This window comes from Ctenocephalides felis, unplaced genomic scaffold (genome assembly GCF_003426905.1).
Source record: "Ctenocephalides felis isolate EL2017-DRISC unplaced genomic scaffold, ASM342690v1 CF-g0.4_SCAFFOLD_01886, whole genome shotgun sequence".
In the NCBI taxonomy this organism is placed as follows: Eukaryota; Metazoa; Arthropoda; class Insecta; order Siphonaptera; family Pulicidae; genus Ctenocephalides; species Ctenocephalides felis.
In genome coordinates, this window is record NW_020538040.1 from 8,341,079 (window position 1) to 8,361,827 (window position 20,749).

General features: G+C 31.9%; 1 protein-coding gene across 1 annotated transcript; it reads left to right on the top strand.

Annotated features, from left to right (window-relative positions):
* The first annotated feature begins 1,117 nt into the window (after window positions 1-1,117).
* On the top strand, window positions 1,118-20,657 carry LOC113378675. The gene is given in 21 exon segments (XM_026619231.1): window positions 1,118-1,157; window positions 1,236-1,300; window positions 11,410-11,548; window positions 11,551-11,614; window positions 11,657-11,665; window positions 12,056-12,164; window positions 12,230-12,404; window positions 13,807-13,996; window positions 14,068-14,371; window positions 14,897-15,181; window positions 15,254-15,418; window positions 15,496-16,077; window positions 16,266-16,469; window positions 16,534-16,738; window positions 16,995-17,219; window positions 17,321-17,380; window positions 18,325-18,636; window positions 18,710-18,841; window positions 18,909-19,052; window positions 20,024-20,212; window positions 20,301-20,657. Coding segments are annotated over 21 exon segments (3,789 nt in total). The 3' UTR covers window positions 20,492-20,657.
* The last annotated feature ends 92 nt before the right edge of the window (window positions 20,658-20,749 follow it).

The window sequence follows — 20,749 nt, forward strand, 5'->3', positions numbered from 1 at the left end:
ATTAGAGAGAAAAAAAGTTACGTTTTGATATTGCACTATTTTTTTATTGAATTAAATGAAAGAAACATGACATTTTCACATGTTTTAAATATAAATAAAATGTACTTATGTACAAGTTTAGAAATAAAAATCATTGTTTTGTAAACATCTCCGTCAAATCAAAACAAACAATGTGCCTACACTGGCTTTGCTGGTGGAAGAATAATAGCGCACTTAGACTTTTTTTGGACAATTTTTTTTCTGAAAGTGATTCGGATAATCGGCGATTCAGATAGTCGGAGTTCGGATAATTGGAATTCGGATAGTCGGAGTTCGGATAATTGGAGTTCTACTGTAGTTGTATTTTCCATATTTAGACTAAAATTATGCCTTTAATATTATTAATTTTCAAGTATATTTATTATATTTAGACTTCTAATTCAATTTGCAGATAATTTTTAGTAGAGCATTATCAAACATCTAATTTCGAATTTAATTTTCCGATATTAAATTGTTTTTCTTTTTTTTATTATTGGCTTTATAAACAAATGCCTTATGGGCTTAGCCTACTGATAAGAAAAATGAATAAATAAATCGAACAATTCGTAATTGGCGCCCCGAATAGCGCGCGCCGTTCTCTCGTCATCGGCTCGCGTTCCTATTGGCCGAATCCGCTAGCTGCGCACTAGTATTGCCCGCAAGTCAAAGCAGGCATATACCAAGTCGAACGTACCAAACGTAACAAAACTGCACACTAAAAGCATATGGCGTCCGTTTTCTAATTTGCAATAAAAATAAGTGTTAAACGTACTAGTTGAATTTAAATCAAGAATCGAATCTACTCGAAAGGTATTATGATCGAATGAAATAAATATTTTGTTTTCGATTCAGATCGAATTGATACGGGATCGATCCTTCGACAAAAACAAAAAGCAGTGTAGTTTTGTTTATGTATACGTACCTTATATGCGTTTAGTGTGATTTACATGTGAAATAAGCGAATTGTCTGTGATATTCAAGTACCGAGAGGAACTGGACATATAATAATAAGTAATTAGTTAGGAATAATATATATCATTAAAGTATTTAAGTGGTTAAGAAAAAAAGACTGAATTTGAAAAATTTTGGCGACTGAAAAATGTCTGAGGATAATGACCGAAAGCTGAAGGATAAAGAAGGTATGAACTAATTTTATTTATTGCATGTATTTCTATGAGATTTTCCGTATATTTTTTAATTATATTAGTGGTACATAGAGCTGTCATTTGGTGTGCTTAAATATGTGTTTATTTTTCTTGCGCAATTCCAAACCATTTTGAAGGTAAATAGGTAGTCCTTAGCAATAATTTTGTTTATTTGTTATAAGTGAGTACTAGCCATTGGCAAAGAATTGTGTTGATCAGTATTTCATTATAACCTAAAATTAATTGACCAAGAGTAAAATGAAAGGTAATGATTTATTGATGCATTTTGTTAGCTTTACACACATTTACATACATTTTATATAAACATAGTTTTGTAATTTATTTAATTTGATTACAATTAACCATGTTGGCATACATATTGAATCGCTGCTTTTAATTTTGTTTTCGGACGACAGTCACTAAAAGACAAAAGTAGAGCAGAGATCATAATGCTCGTACACCATTGAAATGTATTCAAGCAAATACTTTCGTTCTGTCCTAAATTTTTGACGAATATTAAAAGAAATTCTCTTTATTTTCGATTTAGATTTAATTTAATAACGTAGAATGAAGATATAAATAAATTAAACTGAAATATAATTAACTTATTATTGTATCTGTTTTGAACGTATTTGTTTACATATAATTCAATACTATTTTCAATATAAAATTACAATAGATGTAATTTGATTTGGGCTCGCCGTATGCAAGTGTTTAGAATGATGGAATTTAAATAAGAGATCCTACGTTTGGTATCACTCGTCTCGGGCAGCCTGATGTCAAGTAGTAACATTAGTTTCCATTTGGAAATATATTAGGAAAGCAATATTTTTCCAAGTGGAAAATAATATTGCTGATTCAATACATCGCTTTTAAAATCAGAGTTTCTACTTCCGATACCACAATCCTCGGCAGCCTGATACCAAGCAGTAATAACATTGGTTTCCACTTGGAAATATATTAAGATAGCATTATATTTCTAAGTGGAACATAGCATTGCTGCATCAATACATCACTATTAAAATCCGAGTTCCTACTATCTCTATTACCCGTCTCGGACAGCCTGATGGCAAGCAGCAGTAATATTAGTTACTATTTGGAAATATATTAAGATAGCAATATATTTCGAAGTGGAACATAGCATTGCTGCATCAACACATCACTTTTAAAATCAGAGTTTCTACTTTCGATACCACAATCCTCGGCAGCCTGATACCAAGCAGTAATAACATTGGTTTCCACTTGGAAATATATTAAGAAAGCAATATTTTTCCAAGTTGAAAATAGTATTGCTGCATCAGCACATCACTTTTAAAATCAGAGTTCCTACTTTTGATACCCCAATCCTCGGCAGCCTGATACCAAGCAGTAATAACATTGGTTTCCACTTGGAAATATATTAAGATAGCATTATATTTCTAAGTGGAACATAGCATTGCTGCATCAATACATCACTATTGAAATCCGAGTTCCTACTATCTCTACTACCCGTCTCGGACAGCCTGATGGCAAGCAGCAGTAATATTAGTTACCATTTGGAAATATATTAAGATAGCAATATATTTCGAAGTGAAACATAGCATTGCTGCATCAACACATCACTTTTAAAATCAGAGTTTTTACTTTTGATACCACAATCCTCGGCAGCCTGATACCAAACAGTAATATTAGTTACCATTTGGAAGTATATTAAGATAGAAATATGTTTCCAAGTGGAGCATAGCATTGCTGCATCAATACATCACATTTAAAATCGGAGTTCCTACTTTCGATAGCACCCGTTTCGGACAGCCTGATGCCAAGCAGTAGTAACATTGGTTTCCACTTGGAAATATATTAAGATATGTTACCTAGTAGAAAATGAGCATTGCTATTGCTGCATCAATACATCACTATTAAAATCAGTTTCTACTTTCGATTGCACCCATCTCGGTCAGCCTGATGTCAAGCAGTAGTAGCATTGGTTTCCACTTGGAAATATATTAAGATAGCAATATGTTTCCAAGCGAGAAATAGCATTGCTGCATCAATACATCAATATTGCAGAAATTGTAACTTTAAATTTGAGAAGTAGAGATAGGCCCATGGGGGGTAAAAAGAACAAATGCGCTTTACTCTGTGTGAGTGTTTTCAGCGTATCACAGATGGTGCTAGTGTGCTTCAAATTCAGCGTTTGTTTTAAAACACAGTCTCGCTAGATATAATTTAAACGTTCAAGAACCGATTTATATATTTAAGTATATCATCTTTTTTTTAATGAAAAAAATGTTCAATTTTACAACAATATACTTTCAATATACTTTTTACAATATACGTTCAATTTTACAATATACTTTTTACAACATATTTGTGATTTTGTTGAAAATATATTTCAAATGCGTATATTTTGTTCTTTTTATTAAATTTATATAATTGTATTTATATAATAGATGGTAATTATTTAGCAGTTGTAACAAATATAGTAATTAAAAAAATATTTTGTTCTCAATTCGTATTATATATTTTATAATATTTATATAAATTTTATCTAGGCCAACCGTTTGGGTTGCATCTATAACAAATTGATGTAGTTAGTTACGTATTTCCACACAATTTCATAAAGCCCTTAAGTTTTGATTGCTCTTCAATGAAAATATATCTTTTTCTAAACTTTGATTTTTTGTAATTCAACCACTCTTCATAGGCCTATAATATTTAACAATACTTGTTAGGGTACGATTCTTTATTTATTTTATTCTATTCGTTATTCTATCTATTTCCAGTACCATACTTCTTCAAACATTGATTTTTTTAGAATTCCAACCACTTTTCATAGGCCTATAATATTTAACGATATTTGTTGAGACGTGATTTCATGATTTTTGTTATTTTATCTAATTCCACTTCCATACTTTTTCAAACATTGTTTTTTTTTTGGAATTCAACCACTTTTCATATGCCTATAATATATGACATATGCTAAGACGTGATTTTAGGACATATAATAATAAGTAATTTTTGTTTACACCAGGGCTTCTTAAACTTTTGTTCTTCGAAACCCCATTTACGATTGCGAATTTCTTGGCGACTCCATTTATGATTGGGGAGCGTCATTAATCACGTGATCGATTTTTTAAGGATTTTTGGACCACCCCCTTCCCCTTGGTTATATTCAAAATAACCCCCCTTTCCTCCACCAAACATCACGTGTATTTTTAGTTACTAAATTTTTTTGCAAATGTTTGGATTTAAAAAAAATCAGGTAAAAAATAAATACACGTGATATCTTACTATACCCTTTCTTCCCCCAGTGATTTTTTGTCAAACCCCCTGCTCCTAAACCTCACGTGATTAATAGACGCCCCCTTGCGAGTTTCCCCCACACATATAAAAAAAAAAAATTAATATTTTTAAATGATTTATTTATTTGGTAACAATATACATATGAAAATATATAGTTCAAGAATGTGTTGTAAACATAAAAATATCATGACGTATTGGCATAAATTGATATAACTTTTGACATTAAAATCTCTCGCGACCTATGGTTTAAGAAGCCCTGCTTTAGTTCATCAGGTCTATCACTAAACTTGCAAAAAAAATATTTTAATAATTACATCGATACAGCTCGGTTGATCTTCACCAAAAAAATAATCAGCACCATTCCAAACTGAGACCTTCAGGTTCAGGATAAGAATTCAAGATTTTTGTCTAAAACGTGGATGAAGATTTTGCACTTATCTGCTAATTATTAAGAAACGGCTCGGCTGATCGTCGCAAATAAATAATCTGATCGGCTTTATTAACTTCCCGAAGGAGAAGTTTATGTTTTCATAAAAAAATCCGATTCGCTAATTTTATGTTTTCTTGACGTTTCAAGCCATTCTGAATCGAACGAGACCAAATTTGGAAAAAGTATGTGTGTGCGTGTATGTGAACAGATTTTCTGCCGTAAATCGACGTTTTCTCAAAAACGGCTGTACCGATTTCAAAAATTTAAAAGCCATTCGATGTATCTCGATAAGAACTATTGTTTGTCGACGATCGGCCATATTGAACTATTGTTGTGCGACGATCGGCCAAGCCGTTTCATTATAAATCGCAGAAAAGTGAAAAAAATTTCATCTACGTTTTAGCCAGCAATTCTAAATCGATTTTGAAAATTCAAAAACCGTTCGAAAGATATTGGTTGGGAATCGTGCTGATTAGTTTTGGTAGAGATGGGCCGGCCTGTTTTTTTCTAATAAAGTTTTTTTTTTTTTTTTTAAAAAAATAGACGATTTTTATGATTATTTTTTCGACGGTAAATATCATAGTCTTCCTGATCATACTACAATATTACGACAACTCGTTTAGCTTCAAAAATTCAGCAAAGTTTGCAAAATTAGTATGGTCTTTTTGGCATTTGTCAAAATTAGAACTTTCATCGACGTTTGCTCAAAAACACCTGAACCGATTTCAGAAATTAAAAAGCATTTGATGTATCTCGATGAGGATTATCGTTTCTCAGTTTTGTGCGACGATCGGCCGAGCCGTTTCTTTGTAATTTTGAAAAAAATTAAACTTTTTGTCCACATTTAAGCTCATACTTCCGAATCGATTTTAAGAAATCAATAACTGTTCGAAAGATATTAGTTAGGAATGATACCTATTAGTTTTAGGTGAAAATCTACCAGCCGTTTTCTTGTAATTAACTGTTGAAAAATAAAATTAAGCCGTTTTTCATGGAACTTTTTTGACGATATATATCATGGTCTTATAGAACTTACTGAAATATTACGGCCTTACGACAAGTCGTTTAATTTTAAAAATTCATCGAAGTTTGAGAAAATGAGTAGTTTCTTTGACATTTGTTGAAATTAAAATTAGAAGATTTACTTGGTATAACGATAGAGTACTTGGTCTTAATAAACATGCTAAACAATTAAAGTCATACAAAAAACTGGCAAAATTATAATAATTATTGATTTTTGAAAATTTGCTTTTAAAAAATCCACTTCGAATACTTTTAACTACTCATAAAATAATTTATGGATTATGTCAATTATTTACACAAATCGGGAAGTTCATGTAACTTGCCTCAAGGCAAAATACCAATACCAACTAGTTTAGTTTTTGAGAAAACATCGATGGCTCATATTGGACATATATTGTTTTCAATGACTTGAAACATCGAGAAAATATAAAATTATCACATCAAATTTTCTGGCAACAAACATCACCTTTTAGAAGTTCAAAACTTATGGTGCGATATCTATTTTTGGAAATTTTAGAGTATTCTTATTAGAAAAATATATTAATATATTATGTTTCCTTTATCTCGATTCGACCCTGTTCTTTTATACAATTTAAACTTCTACCCGACAGAGGTCCTTTTTGCCAAAATCCCCACCATGATGAAACGTTGTGTAACAGGTTGCAAGTGCATTTGCAAAAACCTTAAAATCACTTTTCTCGTGGCCGTTCAGCAGTAAACAAAACGTTTAATAGTAGTGAATATATTATATTATATTATCGAAGAGGAATAAATTTTTCGAGAACGAAGGGCAGTGTTATTTTTCGGGTAGCCATTTCTCTCCGTCGACGCCGGTTCGTCTAGCAAAACGATTCGGACATTTAACTGTTTAAGTTAAGTCATTTTTGTTTGGTTTTAGAAAGTAATTTTTACGTGTTTTGTATAAATTTTTGTTTTCGTTTAATTAAAAGAAGTTTAAAGTTTAGTTTTATTTTACCCAAAAGCGAGCCCCAATTCAGGGCTCCTTTGGTAAATAACTTCGGGTGGATTTTTTTTCTTGTATATCGGTTTAAAATTCACTTTATTTTGAAGCGGTGGACGTCTTAGTTAAAGCAAATATATTTTAATAAATTTTGTATTGAAAATTTAATTTTGATTTTGGACACGCGTGTCATCGGCTAGTGCTGAGAAACGTTAATAGATTTTTTAGTTGATTGGAACAAATTTGGCGGTTTTTGAATATTAGCTAGGTTTTTTTCGATATGGATATTAGTAGTAAAAGCATTAAAAGGAAACGGGCAAGGAAAAATCGTAGGAAAACTGTAAGTCTGTCCTCGTTGAGTTCGAGGTCTTCCCTGAACAGAAACAAAAGCAACAGTCAGTGGGTGAGGAAGAACTTGGCTAAGAGAGTTTCTTGGAGTAAGTCTTGATAATTGTTATAAATTGCTGTTGCATGATGGGATCTTAAAATCAAATATACGCGTAATTCTTTATCTGTTGCTATTTATTTTCATTTTGCATGATATCTTTAATACTACTTGTTATTCTATCTATGTCCACAGTCACACTTCTTCAAACATTGATGATTTTTTTTTATAATTTAACCATTTTTCATAGGCCTACAATACGTAACGGTATGTGTTAAGTGATTTCAATAACCTCTTTTATTCGATTCGTTATTTTATATATTTATATATTATATTTATCCAAATTTGATGGTGTTTTTATAATTCAACCAGTTTTCATAGGCCTATAATATTTAACAATACTTAAGATGCGATTTATTAATTTCTTTTATTATATTTGTTATTGTATCTATTTCCACTGCCATACTTAAACTTTGATTGTTTTACTACTTTTTATATGCCTAAAATATTTAATTAGAAGTGTTCAGAAATGATTTCAATCATTTCATTATTTCGATTCGTTATTCCGTCTATTTATACGGGTATATTTTTCCAAACTTTAGTGATTTTTTTATAGTTCTACCACTTTTCTTAAGCCTGTAATATTTAACGATATTTATTGCGACGTGATTTCATAATTTCTGTTCTTCTATTATCATTGACTTTTTCAAACATTGACTTTTTCAAACATTGACTTTTTCAAACATTGACTTTTTTTATAATTCAATCACTTTTCATAAATTTTGTCGACGTTTTACCCACAATTTTGAACCTATTTTAAAGATTCAAAAACTATTCCAAAGATATTGGTTGGGAATCGCGTTGATTAGTTTTTGGTAAAGATCGGCCGGGCCATTTCTTTGTAATTAAATTTTGGTAAACACTATTCTGATGAAACTTTATATGACGTTACACATGAAACAACATAATAAAACATTATAGGCCTACGACAAATGGTCAAAAAATGAAAATTTAGAATTGACGCGCGTGTTCAAGCGCGCGTTTTTTTTTGTATTTCGCTACTGATTACAGTTTACGTCCAAACTTAAAATATTTTTCTAGAACTCGAATTGAATGAAATGAATTATGTTAAACAATTAGTGTAATATATGTAATTACACATACATATATGCATGTTTTGAAACACTGCAATAGAAAATAGCATTGATAATTTTTAGTGAGAACGAAAATTTTATTTTTGGAATATCAGTTGAACTAATTAGCTGAAGCTAAATTTTTAACTTTCCGTAGGGTAAGTTACAGTAATGGCAAAAAAACGAAAATGAAAATTTTTATATATCTACGTTTCAAAGGCTTCTGAACATTTTGGCATACCTTAGAAAAAATGAATTAACTTGTATGTGTGTGTGAGAGTGTGTGCGGATACAAATTTTTGTCGACGATTTCGGGAACACCGATCAACCGATTTAAATATTTAAAAGCTTTCGATTTGTATTGATCAGAAGACATGCTGATTAGTTTTTGCGAAGGCAGGTTTAACCGTTTCGAAGATATGGGACAAAAAGTGCCAAAAATGGTAACTTCGTTTTTAGAGAACGGGGTATCGATTTAATACTTAAAAAAACATTTTACTTGTATTGACAAAATGAACTGATTAAATTTTTGGGAAGGGTAGGTCTAGCGGTTTCGGAGATGAAGTAAAAAAAAAGTAAAAAAATACTATTTGGCGGTTAAAAATGATCATTAGACATATGCACATCACATTATCACATAATTTATGGAGATTTTAACAATGCGTATAAATTCTGTTTACATTTCTCTGGGTTTCGTAACATCGTTTGTCCGTTAGACGGCGACGCGGCGCTTACGCGCTTTTGATATTTATTTTTTCAAAGTTTAAAAGAAATTTAATCTTTTTTATAACATATTAATTTTTAGTACGGGAATGTCCAGGAATTTGCCTTAAGGCACGACTACTAGTTCGATTTTTGGTTCTTGCGTAACAATGTTTTGATTTGTGGTAAAATTTTATTTCACACAATACACAGTAGTAGTAGATAACTGTACTTTATTGTGTTGCGCTCAAGTTTGTTTTTCATTCCCAGGGGGCTTTTATCTATCTTTTAGGTAATGGAATATTCTAAACATACTTTAATTAACTATATAGAATTTCTTTCTAATGTGAGGTATGAAATCAGTAACTATTGTTACCTATTGTTTCAGTTGAGCGAAACCCTAAGTTTTTCTGATAAAAGTAATCATAGTCAATTAATTAAATTTCCTTTATCGTGTAAACGTTTGATTTATATTAATTGCTATTTATAACAAGATAATTTTAGTTTACAACTAAACGCAACTATTAAATAGGAATATAAAACATGAATTTTTAGATTAGAATAAAATATACTCCGTTAGAATGGACAAAATCAAACAAATAAAAAAAAAAAATATTGAACGAAGTAAATAAAATGAGGGAGGCAGTCAAATAAAACTAGTTGTAAGTGGCATTTTGCGCTGTGCCAATAAGTATAAATAAATCGATTTGATCAATAACATTTTTTTTATTTATATATGATCTACTAGAGACACATGCACACACACATCCATTTTTTCTAAAGTATGCCAAAATGTTCAGAAACCTCTGGAACGTGAAGATACGCAAAAATTTTCATTTTTCATTGCATATGTTTCAAATAAAAGTAATAAAATTTTAGGTTCAATATTATATTTTCTTTGAAGTTCCTTGCACTTTCGAGTAATGTTTTTGCTTGTTGAAAATGTTTAAATTCAAACAGAAATATTCTAATTAATTCTATTTTAGATTTTTTTTAAAAATTTTAGTATAATTTCAGTTAACATGTCGAGAAATTGTATCAAACAAATGAAAAAAAATAGCACGAGGAAAAGTATAAGAAAAAGTGCAAGGTTAGCAGTGCATGTGTTAAGGAAATATATAGTGAGAGAGTTGATAGTCAAAATGAAGCCTATGTATTTAAAAATTAGATACTTATTTATATTATAGTTAGCCTATTGATCTTATCTTGGCAATAACGTATTAAGTTTCAAATATTTTTTTAAATCGAATAAATTGATCGATATTTGAGATATAAGAAGGTTTCAATTTATTTCGTTAATCAACTATCATATTTGATTAATACTTTTTATGATTTTCGAATATCACTTCATTCAATTTCAAAATATCAAAATTTTAATAGAAATAATTTCATATTATTTCTCATGGTTTCTACATCTTTTTTGAAAAAAAAAAAAACAATTATTTAAAGAGCTAATCATGCGCATTTAAAAATTAAATGTATTCTTATTTATAATGTTGTGAATTATTTGTTAAAACTAAATAAAAGTAATCTAAGAGATACTTTCATTAGCTTACAAAATCGTATTACAAACTTCCCGAAGAAACGTTTGTTTTTATAAAAAAATCTTGTTTTCATAAAAAAATCTGATTCGCTGATTTTGTTTTCTCGACGTTTCAAGCCATTCTGAATGGAATGATACCAACAATTGGAGAGAAAGTGTGGTGTGTGTGTGTGTGTGTCCAGCTGATATCAAGCAGTATGTGTGTGTGTCCGCCTGATATCAGTTATCGCTCAAAAATTTAGATCCAAATAGGATTTCTAACAAAGGGAATAGGCAACCACTGGGTTTTCTTCTAATACGCATAGGCTATAGAGAATTCAATAAACTGCATACGGAACACAATTAATTTCTTCTAGTTGTATAAAAAAAAATCAAAAATCAAAATTGTTAAATTATCTAGTGTGTATGTGAGTATGTGAACAGATTTTTTACCTTAAATCGACGTTTCCTCAAAAATGGCTAGTTTTGATTGATTTTCATAACATAAATCACAATAATGTAAAAGATGCTTTTATGAGAATTCAAAAAATTGTAATTTCAAGAACGTTGGCTATTGCAGAATTAAAATATATAATCTAATAAATTTGGCATGATTTTTGTCAGTATAATTATGCAAAATATTTTTGCTACAATGTCCAATCATAAATATTCTTTTTTATGGACACATGTACCGTTTGAAATTTTTAAATGAGGCGTACAAATTAAAATTGATAATTCCTAAATTTATCACGAACGAATCAATACATTCGTGCTGATATTCTATATTTCTGTTACCTTTATTTTCCAGGTGACGATGTTTGTACAGCGACGACCTTCCAAGAGCGCCAAGAGCAGTTGTTCTTCGTTGGGGATGGGAGAGGCTTCAGACTTCGAGGATCCTAGCATTTTGATTCGTGGCCCCGCCAGCCCTATGAGACTAAGATACTCAAAGAGGAACTGCTAGCTTTGAGATCGCTTCCACTTTCTAAGATAAAACCCGCCTGTCTCGACGTGTAAGTAGACTATTAGGAATGCCGATATTTTAATATATATAGGGCTCGCTCGTATGTAAGTGGCTAGAACGACTGGACCTGGATCAGGGGTCCCGGGTTTGATACCCACTTCGAGCAGCCTGTTGTCAGGCAGCAGTGACAACGATTTTCACTTGGAAATATAGATAGCAATATGTTTCCAAGTGAAAATAGCCCTTGCCCGGCATTGCTGCACAAATAAAAAGTCATCACTATTACATCAATTGTAATAATAAAAAATTCAGCACATAGAGATGAGACAACTGTTTGGGTTGCCATCTATAATAAAACAAACGTAGTTTGTAAGAGATTCATCACAACAGCTCATAGAACCCATAAGTTCTGATCGCTGTTCAAATAAAATTAAGAAAAAAAATTTTATATATACAATCGGGTGTTGATTGTGTTTAATGTTGTTAACAGAAATAGTCGAGGATGCTGGGACCCTGACCGTTGGCATTCCGATAAGAAATACAATGAAGCAGTCATCGAAGACGAACGTATTAGAGATGTCGCGTTGGACCCTCACAAAGTACGTAGTGAAATAAATATAGTGTATATTTTACAATTAACTATATCTTTAATGTAATTTTTTAGAGACGCTCAGACCCCCGTGAACGTATCCGCAAGGAGCAAGATGGTATTGTTTTGTCGCCTCAGAGACGTTCTTTTAATACTGGATGTTACATGCCTACTGTAATAACAGCTACGTGTGGTGCAGGAGCTGGTGGAGGCGCTAACGACATGCAGCTTAGCGGAAAAGACTCGGCGGGTATGCATGGACCCAATGAGAAATCGTTGCAGAACGATTTTTCTCAGTTTTAAACATTATTAAGAGTACATTATTAACTTAACACTTCGTTAAATTATGGATAATCATTAGATATCAGGGCGACTGTTGCACATCGCAGAAGTATTTGTGTACGACCGAAAGTTCTCTAAAAGATACTCATTATTTGTTTTCGTGAAAAGGTCTTTATTTGAATAATAGTTGGCAATTTTATGTAAACTTTTTAACCATTTTTTTAAATTCTTTTTTAGCCATATTTTTAATTTCTTTGTATGTCACTATTTTCGAGTTTGCTTAAGAACTTTGGCATTGATAAATATTCCTTATTATATCTGCATCTTATACACAAAATTACTTCGGATTTCATATTTAGAGATTAAGGGGGGAGGGGGCTGCTGCTTAGAGGCTTCAAAAAATCGCTTTTTTGAGGAATTTTTATGGAAGTTATATACTTCAACATTTTTCTTAATTTTGTTCATTAAAATATATATCATATGTCGGGTACAAGCATTTTGCCGATGCGCCACGATCGTGCAGGTGTCATTTGGCGGGAAAGATGTGCAGGTCACAGTTTCCATTTGACACGAAAAAAATCAAAACAAATATATATTTTCAATAGTTGAACCTAAAAAATCCAGAACAAAATGAGATACATCAATTGTTCGCAACTTGAAAAAAAAATCATGTTATTTGATACAAAATTTTACTTTAGATTTAAATTTTACTTCAAAAAGTAGGTTAAATATAACTTTTTTTAAAGTTTTTTTTAGGTTCAACTAGGATAGTTTTAGTCCTGAATATAATGAATTTTGTTTTGTTTTGATAGAACGTTTAGTTTTTTCTTATCTTTTCGAAGAATCGAAAAAATTCAAAACCGAGAAATCGCGCGTCAAAGTTTTCGTTTTGCTCATATACATACTTGACGCTTGCTCACTATTTCGTCTGTAGTTCCGAAAATAACTTGAATTTGTTTTTGATATTTTAGGAATATATTCTTGGCTGGTTTTGGAAGACATTTTTGCAATAAAAAAATTGATTTTTTTATGCCTCTATAGCAGTCTTGCCCCTAAAAATGAATAAAACGTGGATTTAATAAGTCGTTTATGAATCCAAATTGTGGAATACTATTTTTGTTCTATCCTAAAAAATCATACATTATATTCCAAATATGGAAGATGACCAACATAATCGTCAACTTCATTATAAATTATTGGTGGACTTTCTTCAATGTCTATGAGAAAAAATATGGCATTGAAAAACTGCAAAATCCAATAGAATATCACATTTAATTCTGTGCTGAACGTTTTTTAGTCCTTATATTTCATAAACTATATCATATCATTCTTATTTCCAAATTGTTATTTGTTTTTACTTCTATCTGCAGGCGTGGTACCCAATTCCGTCGTAGGTGGCAGACGTATAGGTAGTGGCCGAATCTTGACAAGAGATTCTTGGGATTTCCGACCTGATAAGCCGGGACCTGCAGGTGATGCATCCCCTGGTGGTCCTGGAGGGCTAATGGATGACGGTTATAGCTTTAGACCTGGCGGAACATTTAGAGATCGGGAAGACAGGTTACAAAGTTTAATATAAACCATCACCTTGTGTTTTTGAACATTATTTGCTGAATTTTATTTTATATTAGGTATGAGAGGCGTTCATTCTCCCGCGATTATGACAAAGATCCAACAACGAGATCAATGCGAGATGGAGGTCGAGACCTCGAGCGACTCTCTTCCGGCGGAGGCTCAAGATCCATGAGTGGGAGTGGAATGGGTCCTGGCTCACGATATTCTAATGGTAATGGACCGCCAGATAGGGCCCGAGGAGGCGGCAACAGTAATGGGCGATCAAATAGTGGCGGCGGCCACTACATGTCATACATGTCAGGAGGAAAGTGCGAACCCGAAGAGCCAGAATGGTTTAGTGGAGGCCCGACTTCTCAGCATGTAAGAGAGAGAAAAATAACTAGTTTTTTTTTTGAAAATACATGAAACTTTTGTGCTTGTTCTTGGCTAAACATGTTACAGAAGACTTGTTTTGTTTAGCTATTTCCGGTGAACTTGTTTCATCCTACTATTTTTGTTCTAGAGTTTTTGTTCATAGTGCGATGGAGATAACATAAAACACCTTAAAATAATGTCAAAAGTACAATTGTTCTTTTGAAGTTTGTGATATTTGGATGTTACTTCAAAAATTTAAAACCTCAAGAAAGATTCATAGCTATATAGCATTTTGATAGCTTGAGACCGACACTTTGAGTGCCAATTTCAAGACATTATTTTCTAAAATAAAATAAGTACACTGAGAATAGCTAATCTTTAACATAAGCTTGTTTGAAACATATTTTACCATGGGTGACCAATAACATAACATAGCTATGTTATCTGGGAATTGGCCCATTTATCTTCTTATTATTTTGGAGTTTTTTTTTATCAATTATTTACCTAATATTTATTTATATAACTTTTCAGGACACTATTGAACTGCGCGGTTTTGAAGACATACCTGAAGAGAAGTCTTCTGCCCTCGGCAAGAAGCAGCGTTCAACGCAGCAGAAAAAAGTTGGCAAGAAGAGTGGCTCAGATAAAAATACTGATGGCAGTATTTCCAAGAAAGACAATGACCTCAACAGTTCTAGGGACAAAAATAAGTCAAATCTTGAATCTAGAGAAGGAGATCAAGAAACTACTGGTGAAAAGTCTCCAAAAAGAAGGAGCACGTCCACACCAGTGGACAATGACAAAGAATATAATAAGGTAGATTTCTTTATGTACTTTACTTTTACAATTTTTTAATCAAAGGTGAGATCTAATTCCTTTTTGTTTCAGGAGAATTGTAAATCTCCAATTCCTGTGGCTTTACAAAATGACAGCTCAATAATTGACGCAAGTCTTTCTGAAAAACAGTCTCAGATTACTAATGATGCATCTGCCCCAGGATTTATTCTTGATGACTTTTTAAATCTAGACAGCATTCCTGCAGCACTACTTAGTGTAAGTAATTTGTTACATTAGAAGTACAAGACATTTGTTATCCAGAATAGTGCTTATGAATATAAATATAACTTTAGAATGGTACCTCTAACGAGACGGCTGGTTCTCGATTCTCACAGTTCTTTAGAAGGGAAAGTCCTGTTTTGAATAGGATGGATAGTCGTAGATCTTCACTTCATGAAGAGTTATCTTCTATGCTTACTGGTAAGAGATACAGTTTTAAATATTTATAATTTAAATACTGTTTTGATCTGTTTAAATTTCCTGCAGACTCCAACAAATATTTTACTCCGATAAGTCCTGCCGGAAACTCATCTATTAATAGTCAACCATCTGCCACTGTCCATAATAGCAATCTCTTAGAGATGCTCCAAAGAGCCAGAGTAGACCCGAATACCAGTGACAGTAGTACTGCTGGTGGAAAGATTCATAATGTAGAGGAGCTTGAAGCTCGTATGAGACATGGTGAGGGTTATGGGGGGTCTTCTGAAAAGAGTGGTGGAAGCAACAGTAAACCTGAAGAGGTAGCTGCTTTTCAGAAGTTGCTTTCGCAAGTATCTTCGAATCAACAACAGTCTCCGCAAGTTTTGGGTGCCACTCAGGGTCCACAAGGAAGACCTATGCCAAAGTCTCAACAACAGCCTATGAGTATTCTGGAGGTAATATTTTTATAATTATTGGGTCTATTATCAAATAATATAGCTATGCTAAGTTACTGGTATCTTTACATTTCGATAAACATAAGTTTGATCTTGACATCAAGAGTTCCTCTCTGAGAATAGGTACATTTACCTTGTTTATTTACACCTATTTAAGCAATTATAATATTAACTCTTAATATTTTCAGATGCTGAATAAATCTCAGCAGGCTGATGAAAATGCAGCACGCAACATGGCAAATGTAGCTGCTGGATTAAACATTAATCATCAGATGGGGGCAACAGGAGCCTTTGGTTCACCAGGAATTCATCCTACCCCAAATGTACACCAACCTGCTCCACAGGTACCCCCAGAACTTGTCATGAAGTTGTTGCAGGTTCAACAACTACAGGTAATTTGTTTTTATGCTGTAATTCAATTTTATCATGAAATACTCAATTAATTTCTTTTTATAGCGACAACAACAACAGCAACAGCTCTCTCAATTAATTGCGAACTCGGGGCATAATTATTCTAAGCAAAATTTGGCCGGAGGTTCTCCATTGCCATCAAACACTTTGAATCCTGATTTGCAGTCCATGTTTGGGGCTACAAATATGCAACAACAGCAGTACGCTAGGGAAATACTCCAGAGACCGGAAGCCCAAGCAATTATTCAGGGTCAGCTTTGCTTTGTTGCATATAAAATATTGCTCATATTTGTGATATTCTTTTTAATGGTGCTTGAAGTGTGTTGATTCGTTTTAACATAAAATTTCAGAAATTGAATTTTAAAAAAATGTTTGTATATTGTAATTTATTTCTAAAATATACATCTATCAATTACTTTTATAATTAATATTTCATTGTTAATCTTTTCATACGAAATTAATTTGTAATCTAAATACTTCATCTTCAAAAAATTATTTAATTTCAGGCCTCAAACATAATAAGATAACTGTGCAGCATTTGTTGCAACAATTAAACAATCCTGCAATTCAGCAGAGACATCGCGAAATGCTTATTGCAATCTTGAAAACCCATGGCAATATAACGAGCCCTCGAAACATCAGCCCTGTGGGACCACCAGCCAACTCTGATCTTATGCAGCACATGATGCTCGGGGCTCAACAGCAGTTGCGAGTTTCGCCTTTGCCCAATGGTAATAACTAATATATATGTAGATATATTTAACACTTTGTTGTAGTTGTTAGTCATTTTTAAATACTTAGTTAAAATAATTTTGATAAATGTTACATGCAGCATATTGTGTATCCCCGATTTTGGCAACTAGTCCTAATACTTTATCAGTGCACCATCCAGGTAATACTAGATTTATATAAATCAAATCCTTTCTGATCTGCTTTTTCACCCTGTAGCATAATTTTCTCATAAAATTTAGTACTATATTATTTGCACCAAATTTAGCAATTTGTTTTAACCACTTGACAGTTATTGAGCGTGTTTTTGTTCATTATTGTTTGGTCAAATATTGTTTTAACTTCTAAATATATTATATAATATAATTTTTTTATTTTATCAACTTTCACACCAATAAATTACGTTTTTTTTTAGTTGCACTAATTCATGAAATACTTTATTTAATTTAGTATTTTTATACTATGTTTAGTGGAGTATACCGAACTTTGTAAATTAAGTGCCATAAAATTTTAAAAATCGTGGTCTATGGGCTAAATGGATTGCTCATGTTATGTCCTTTGAAAATGGCTTTAAACTTTAACATACTGTAGAAAATATTTTAATTATTGTAAATATATGCTAATCAATGTCCACAACTTTATATAAAACAAATTGCATCACATACACAATAATATCAAGTTTACATCAGCAGCTTCATTTCGTTAGAATGCGGCGCCGAGTTGGTGGTAGATTGTTTTTGAATCGGTGCTGGGTGCACAGGGTTATAAATAATAAAATTAAAATACTTCAACAGTACTTATTATTTTACTGTCACCATTGCATTTTGTATTTTTTGTTTAACATTCATTGTACTATTAATATTTACAAACGAAAAACGGGTAGAAATAGAGGCATACTAAAAAGGAAAGTGTTTTTGTTCCATTTCGAGCAAACAATATGAAATTCAAACTGATGGCATAAATTTCTCATTTGCAGAATGACAATTTTATACCATTTTATTTGTCAAAACTATCCAACTGGTTGAGTGGTTAAAAATGTTCAAATATTGTATTAATTTATAATAATGTTTGTAACATTAATATTATTTGGACGTTATTCATTTCTAGTGATTCCTCCTCGAATGCCTTCTCCAATGGAACTTCAAGCGCATACTCGAAATATTCTGCAAGGTGCTCTAATCAAGAAAAAATTGGAAGAGCAATCTGAGAACTTCCGCAAACGGCAAGAGATGCAGAGGTCTCATTCTCCTAATGCCAACAACTCTGTTATTTCGCAGAATTCTAACAATTCTGCCGCCAATAGTTCGCCAGCCAAGCATGTAGGATCACCAACACCTTTGGCTTTTACTCCGACTTCTGTATTAAGAAAGATGACGGCTGAAAAGGAACCTGATTCAATGGTCAAGAATAATGCTGCAGGTATGAGAATTTACTATTGTTCTGTTATACATTTATAGATTAGATAAGAAATTATTTATTTTAATCGTTTTAGGTGATGCGACTGCCAATGGTAATCTTAAGGATAAAAATTTAGTTTCAAGTCCGGCTCTTAATGCCAGGCAAAATCATAGTCAAAACCGGCCAGTAGCAGGTGCCAATTGGAATATGGGCAAGCAACCTCAAGGTAAATTATATTGAAATTAATCATTTTTAGGTGATGAATACCTTTATTCAATATACAAATATTACAGGTCGACCCATTGTGAAAGGGAATGGAGGTATGTCGATGATTAACCAACAACATTCTCAAATACAATATGCTGCAAATTTGGAGTTGCAAATGCAGAACCAATATGCCAATATGCAAGCTCGAAATAAATTAAATTTTGGCCAAAGTAAGTATATCAATTAATAATGTACATCTATACCTCGCCTTCCCTTCATCTTCTTTTTCTTCATGATGCGAAGACGATTTTATTAAGCAAAGATTGTGTAAAGTTCATAGAGAGATTATAGGGTTATAGTCAGGTTAATAGGTCAGATCAGGTTTTTTTTTTATATTTATTATTCAAAATCTGGAACATTTCAGTAGGCGCAGAATATATTTTTTTATTGTTCAAACAATATTTATGCTATTTAAGGTGATAAGTTTTTGTGTGTGGTTCTTTGAAACAAACTATTTGTGTTAATAGTTGTTGTACTGGATCACATGCTGTTGTGGTATACACAATATTAAAAATTTTAATAAAACATAAAAACAAAAAAAAGTTTGCTGATGCTTTTCCAATACTGTTCAACTAGCAACTAACATTTGCTATCAATGACTACATTTTTAAGATTTTTATTTATGTGTAACACAGCAGTGTGTGATTGGGTACAGCTTATACAGTTGTTTTTAATAGTTCAATCTTCACAATTTAGAAATTTCCTGTAATGGGTCATCAATGTATGGGTTTCATAACTGCATTTTCCACATTAAGATTAATTGTATTCCACCTAGAATAGCAGCTTTAGGATATCGAAACAAAACAAAAGTTTGCATTAATTACAATTAAAAATATTCCATTAATTGCAATTCTAGTTGCAATCGTAGTTTGTTTGTGTGTTAGAATGTTTAGTAGCTTATTATTATTTTTTTATATTCTCAAAACATTGTTGAATAACTTGTAAAAAAGAAATGTTAAAACGTTGTTTGTCTTATTTTTTTTTACAGCCTCTTGAAAAATCACATCAAGTTCATGCCTCTAGACCAGAATGCCTTCATAAGTTCATACAAATGAATACCAATTAAAAATTCTAATTAATAATTAAAATCAATTATATTGGGTTCAAGTTCATAAATTTTAACTTTTATATATTTTTTTAGGTCACAACAACATGACATCTGCATATCCAAATATGCAACAGTACAATAACTCTGTCCAGCAGAATAATACACCTGCTTTTGGACAAACTTACAACAATACCATGAACAGAGTTCATGCCCAACAGCAGCATTTACAGCGTACCAACTATCAGCATCAGCAGATGCTGAACACCTCTATGATTAATACTGGTTAGTATAATTAATTATTGTATTTTTAAATTGTTCCAGATTTTTTCATGAGACCAATAAATGTTTCAATGTGAAATAATTCTTTTAGGTTTGATGGGTTTTAACCAAAGGGATGGAGCCCTCTCTCCAACTAGCAATCAGTTAGCTCGCTGGTTCAGTCCTGAACTGCTAGCGCAGGCTTCTGCTGGAAAATTACCCCCAGTCAATCTGGCGCAAAATGCTCTGTCGCTTGAGGAACTTGAGCGCATACAGCAGTCCTCAACCACAGTGCATAACTAGTCAAGAACAAGATAAACATAGAGAGATTTTGTTTATCTATTCAATAACTCATTTTCTTCTCTGTTTAAGTATTATTATGAATCAACAAACATTTATTTTCGACGTCTGGTAAAGATGAAATGGTTTTTTAACCATCGTTACATATTAAATATATAACAAATTATATAATTGAAAAATGACATTATTATGAACAATGTTTGATTGAATTAATAAAATCTTTTCCATAATATCACATTATTTATTAATTTATTTATTTGT